The sequence below is a fragment of the Vigna umbellata genome, chromosome 4, assembly GCF_029865625.1.
Source record: "Vigna umbellata cultivar VRB3 chromosome 4, Vumbellata_1.0, whole genome shotgun sequence".
Lineage (NCBI taxonomy): Eukaryota > Viridiplantae > Streptophyta > Magnoliopsida > Fabales > Fabaceae > Vigna > Vigna umbellata.
Window position 1 is genome coordinate 32820830 of NC_142168.1, and position 6317 is coordinate 32827146.

General features: G+C 29.6%; 1 protein-coding gene across 1 annotated transcript; it reads right to left on the bottom strand.

Annotated features, from left to right (window-relative positions):
• Nucleotides 1-1499: 1499 nt before the first annotated feature.
• Nucleotides 1500-2694, bottom strand: LOC124848488 (putative phospholipase A2 homolog 1). Its single transcript, XM_047326171.2, has 3 exons — nt 2442-2694; nt 2236-2355; nt 1500-1825 (listed from the first exon to the last, which is right to left on the bottom strand). Exons 1-3 carry the CDS (start codon nt 2545-2547, stop codon nt 1647-1649), a joined length of 405 nt encoding a protein of 134 aa, XP_047182127.1. The 5' UTR covers nt 2548-2694; the 3' UTR covers nt 1500-1646.
• Between the last annotated feature and the right edge of the window lie 3623 nt (nt 2695-6317).

The following is a 6317-nucleotide window of genomic DNA, read 5'->3' on the forward strand; positions in this document are numbered from 1 at the left end:
TTGTGTTTTTTATTTTTGAGATAATTATAATGAAAACGAATAATAAATATTTATTTTTATTTTACTGTGGAAAATCTTATAATTAATTGAGTTTAGGTAGGTTCCGACCGCGATGTCTTGTAACAAAAATTATAAGAAAAAAACACGTCTTTTCGTTCGTGCTCACCAGTGATTGACACACGACATTACTGAAATTGGAACCATTTTTCATTGGGGATTTTAAAAAAGTCAACTATTTGACCGGTAAAATAGTTGATCAATCATTTCAGGAAAATTGTAATCACATTTTATAATATTTCATTAAATATGTCTTACGTGTTCTTTAGTTTTAAAATAAATGATGATTTTTTATAATTTAAAATAGACGTATATTTTTATTATATTTTAAATGAATAGTTTTTATCTTTTTAATGATTAAACACTCACTTTTTGTCTTATTTTATTTCTAGAAAGGTTAAGAAAATGTCTTTGTAATTATTTTAAACTTATATTCTAAAATTTTAATTGTTATATCTTCATTTATAATCATGTATAGGGTTCAACGAGGTTATTGAAGTTAGGAAAACATAACTTCACCAGAACGACAATGTCTCCGAACTTCTTGACAAAAATTATTATTAATCTTCGAGAAACTAATCTCAATTTCAAGTAAGATTGGAATTTTGAAAATCCTCCATTAATCTTGATGAGTTCTCTTAAACAAAACAACAAATTATTTATAAATTTTAATTAAGAAGTCCAATCAAAAAATAATAAATAATGATGTGAAATAAATGTTATAAATGTTGCCATTTATTAGCCTCCAAATCCAATTTTTTTCACACCTAACTTTGAGCCTTAATTAGATTTATATTTTTATAAAGGCTAGAAAATACATAAGTTTTTGGATGAATGAGATGTCAAAATTTGTAATTTCGGACACACCAAAAATATATTTTAGTAAAAAAATAAGACAACGACCTTTTTATTAATTGCGCCTTTCCTCTTTTTTTTTTAATACTATTGAATGATAAAATAGCATAGAAATAAGATTAAAGTTTATTAAAAAAACAAAATGAAATAATTTAAATCCTAGTATTTTGTAAAAGTATTTTAATTTATTATTTTAAAAATATTTTGTAAGGGTTTTATAATGATTCTTCTTTATTTTAATTTGACTTTTTTACTTTTAGTTTGTAGTTCTCAAAATTATTGTTATGTTATATTATTTTATAAAAATTATTTTACGTATAATTTAAATTATTTGATCATATCAATTAAATACTTTTAATCTTTTCATTCTTTTAAATTTAAACAATCTCACTTTTTAATCTTTTCTCTTTTATCGTCTTTGTAGTATTGCAGAATACCCAAATTCGCAAACAACAAAAAACCAAGTTCTATGACAGCAATGACAGTGTAATAGCTTCATCATCATCCTATGAATTTTAGATTAATTAAGTGAGAAACGGATTTGCAATTTCTTACACTAATAGATTATATGACTCTGCAAAATAAACTACTGGATTATCTTGTGGTATTATTTATTATTAAATAAGAAGATGGAAAATGAATAATTAACAGAGGCTTAGCCATGCACAAGAAGATCATAAGATCAACTTTGGGGAAGGAGGAAGAACTGCATCCAAAAGGATTCCACTTTCTTCTCAGTTATCAGAAGCAGGTTCACCCAATTGGCTCAGCAAGATCGCCAAATCCATGCCTCTTATCATCGTTGGTGCAGCTGTACTGTATGGACAATCCTTCGAAAACCCAGCCTTGCCAGATTCAAGTTCCCTGATCAGGCAGTTCTTCAATTTCTTGTGGCATTTCACATGAGTCATTCCTGTCAAACCATACCTTTTGTCACTCTAAATCAATCACTCAAGAACAAACATCATTAACAAAAACATCAACTTTCACAACTTTCGGCAAACAAATCTGACAAACAACAATGGTTGCTGCAAGGAGTATAATTATCCATAGAGCAAAATAACATTGCAAATTTCCGAGTTCTGATAACAGAATTACCAACAATTTACAGAATAACTTACAGAGGACCCTTTTAGAAAGAAATAAATGCACTGTTCAACAAACAACAACCTTGGAATTTAATGACAGAAAACACCAATTGGGGACCAAAATAAAGTTTATATTGTTGCTGCACAACGTGTTGGATGGGACACGGAAATTAAAACCTAACTGGCAACATTGATTGCTCGAGAATGATTACGAAGGAAAGGAGAACTGAAATACCGTATCTGTCAACACAGTCGTCATGGGCCATGCAACAAGCATCAACACTATCGCATGGCTTCTCGCCGGCACAGCCAGAATACCCCACCCCGCAATACTTACCGTATCTGATTCCGATAGCTGATTTCAAATGATAAAATTAACTAGTATCAATGTAATTAATAATTGCTATAACATCAACTCAAAGGAATGGACCGGAATCTTACTGTCGCACTGCTCCGCAACGCACGTTCTGCTGCAGTTTTGAGCGGAGCAGTGGGCGGCGAGGAGCAGACAGAGGAGGATTCCGAACGCGGCGGTGGCGCGTGACATTTTGTGGGAGCGTAACCGAAAGATGTGAACTTTAAGAAAAGGGTTGTGGATGGTTGACGCGGAACTTTCCTCCCCCACGCTTGATCTGTACTTAGGAAAATTGCAGGCACAAGCAAACCTCTGGTTCAAATTCCTAAATAAAAATAATGTTTTTTGTGTGGCGTTGTTTCCTTTGTAAAATGTTGTTTGGTTTCAATGCCAAAAATACAAAACTACCCTTCAGATTGTTATCAACGCAGTGGCTATCTTATACTATTACTAATTGAAGCATGGTTATCTTTAGGTTTTACTGTTTTTTTTAGTCTTATGATTGATGATGGTTGGAACAAAAACAAAGAAAAGTTTTTTTTTTATTTTCAACTAAAATTATAAATACTTTATATTATGAGTCTCTCATAATATATTAAAAATCCTTCATATATAGTTAAAATTGTCCAAAACCATTACTAAGGATTATTAAATTTGACAAGAACATGAGGAAAATCAATACAGATATAATGTGTTGTTTGATTTTGTTTAGCTTTCACCGTAAAAACCAATTTTTGTTCACTTTTCACAGCAAAAATTAAATCTCTTATTTAGATTGGTTTTATTATATATATATATATATATATATATATATATATATATATTATCTTTATCTTACGTTTAATTTTTATTTTTAGTTTATTTATTATTATTCTTTACTTAAATTTTAGTTTAACTCATATTTTTTTATTATAAATAAAATATCATATATATTCAACATAAAAGAGATTAATTTCATGTGTAATCTTTTACTATATTCAACATGGTATCAAAATTATATTAGAGTAAATTCCAGTGAATTTTGTGTTGTTGAATATATTGTTTTAGTCGTTATTAGATCATTCACTGATGTCTAGTTTAACGCTCAAAATATATATACCTCGACGTAAAAGAGTATATTAAAAGTCTCAACTAAAAATAAGACCAATTTATAATATATAAGTGCAATTTTTAATAATTTTTAGTAATAAAAATGGTTTACTTTTTCGATTTGGAACGCATTAGGGTGGGAGAAGGTGAAGAATAACGAAGGAGTAGTTTGGGTGCTTCAAAATTGTTTAACAAAATTCGAAGAGTGTGAAGAAAAGAAAAAGGAGGTGTAAATAAGGAAAAACAAAAACCTCCTTCTTGTAGAAATCATGATGGACCCAATCAAGCTGTGGGTTTATCCGTTTTGTGCGAACGGTATTGGCCTTTCAGTAAGAACAAGTTCGCATGTTTCATAATTAAGCTATGTCAATAGTATTACATGTTTAAATAATTTCTTTTATAAAATTGAGATTATTTTTTTTCAAAAATTAACACTTACTTTTTTTTCATAAACATAATCCACTAGAGTTCTAATATTTCCTCTTGCATTAAAGATGGTTAAAACTAAACAGTTAAAAAAAATAAAACCAATTCCTTTCTAATATATTTTAGCAATTTGATTCGAATTTCAATTTCAACTACGTTGTGTTGTTCATTATATGTGATTATATAAAATGATATATTTTAAATTAATTATCAACTATAAATGTATTTTATGTTTTTAACTAAGAAATTAACTATATAAAGCAATTATAAGTGATATAAAGTCGAAATTATTGATACACGACCATTAAACAAAAAGTTATAGCAAGTTTATTTAAGTTCAATTTGTTGATAATCTATTAAGTATATGTCAAAGTGTTGTGCTGTGAGTGAAGTTAAAGGACAATGAAACACATGTACACGTATTTTATTATTTCCATATATTTTGTACATACAATTAATGTATACTATTTGTAGTATCCATTTGTAACATACACTTGTTGATAAAAATATATATATACTATCACTGTGTCGTATAAGTTATAACATGCACAACAACGTCCTTTTAAATGTATTTACACATTTTTAATTACAAATTAAAGACGTACACGTACTATAACTCGTTCTTATTATAGACATTTATCAATTTAAACTAAAATTGCTATCATTCTACTAAGAGCACGTTGACTTTTCGATAGAAATAAATGTTTTTTTTGTTGTATCCTCGATAGTCAACGTGAACAATAAATATGGACTTGCTTTTGGAATATCCGTAATGGCGAAGCAAAAGAATAGAAAATAAAAATTAAAGATTCCCACAACCACCTTAATATATATATATATATATATATATATATATATATACTTTTGTGTATGAGTCGTTAATACATCATAATTACAGGCGTATTAGTTAGATTGTTCATAATTAAATCATCTAATAAAGTTTCCATTTGGCCTATCTCTCTTCTCTCATTCTTAACATTTTGTAAACACTTTTTTATCTTTAAAATATTCGTTTGACTTTACTTTTTCATACATTAAAATATTTAATTTTTCATTCGTTTAAAATAATTTTCAGAAATCACGACTTAGAGAGACAAATTGAAGTTGTTTAAATTGTTTTCCTCGTATAATTTTTTTTTATGTTTTTGATATTTTTCATTCATATATTCTATAAAAAAAATTGTGAAAGTAGAGTTTTTCTAATTTGAATTTTGTAAATTCCATAAAATATTTATAAAACAATTCATTAAACATGAAAAGTCTCAATGACAAAAATAATATCAATGTCGGTTTCTGATATTTAATCGGTGCTATTTTTTATTCGTTAGAAAAAAGGGTGATGTTATTTAAAAGTCAAACCAAATTCGTCATAAAAATTCCAAATCTTTATTGTTTCGGATGTGAAGGGCTATGTCGTCCAATGTTTCCACGTCCTTCTTCGCTCGTACTCCGTATGCCTGGCTCTCCGTTCTCGCTCCTCAATTTCCTTGTCCTCGCTTCTCAATTTCCTTCTCAATGCGCGGAGACCTGCGAAAGATTCTCCGATGCCAAAGTCCGAGAGCAATGGCATTTTTCCGATAGAACATTAATAAATGTGCAGTAAATGCAACCTGTCCACCACTCACCCTGGATCTGTATTTATAGTTTTTGCTATGGGCTTGAGATTAGTGAAAAGTTAATCCCGATCCAAATTCAACCCAATAGCTTTTAACCTCAACTTACCTTAAACCTGGTTAATTAGCAGCATGGCCGGCCGATCTCCCAAAGTTTGGCCTTTCGGCTAGTCAATCGCTATAGGCGGCATGGTTAGCAGGTGATATGACCGGCCGACCTCATTGCTGTTTATCCGGATGACAGGCGGCAAGGTTGCGTGATCGCGGACGTACGGACGTCCGTCTTGGTGCGCCCAACATGATAAGCAGAAGGATAACGTGTTTGGTCCATTGTAGACGTCCGACCTATCTGGCGTCCGGTCCCTACTGGTACATTTATCATTCTTATGGTTGTTGACTTTATGCATTCGGCAATTGTTTGAACAAAGTTGAGTTGAAAATTGGTGCCTAGTGTGTGTTTGTTCAAAAGTTCAGGCATTATTCAATGCAGTAAGACATGAAATTTGACTTTTGATTATAGTTTTAAAAACAAATCTCCTTCATCGTATGTTGCAATCTTAATTTTGTTGTCTATGTTTTTTAATGTAATTTTTACAACAATTATTTTAACAAAATTGATATTGTTCAGTAATTCAATAATCTTATATTGTTTAGAAATCTATACTAATAACAATTTAAATATATATAACTAAAATATTTTTCAAATAAAAAATTTAATAAATTTCTAAAAGATATATGCATGCATAGATGCACCATGGGATGACCATACATGCTCGATCATTCTTCTAATATCATGCATGCTCACGTGAAGAATCTGATGGTCACGTTCGGTTA

What these genes read in the sequence shown, in the direction of transcription:
- LOC124848488 (XM_047326171.2), bottom strand. Translation starts at nt 2,547, where the DNA reads ATGTCACGCGCCACCGCCGCGTTCGGAATCCTCCTCTGTCTGCTCCTC. An exon ending in CGTTGCGGAGCAGTGCGACA is followed by an intron (nt 2,356 to 2,441) that starts GTAAGATTCCGG and finishes ATTTGAAATCAG; the next exon opens with CTATCGGAATCAGATACGGT. An exon ending in CGACTGTGTTGACAGATACG is followed by an intron (nt 1,826 to 2,235) that starts GTATTTCAGTTC and finishes ATGGTTTGACAG; the next exon opens with GAATGACTCATGTGAAATGC.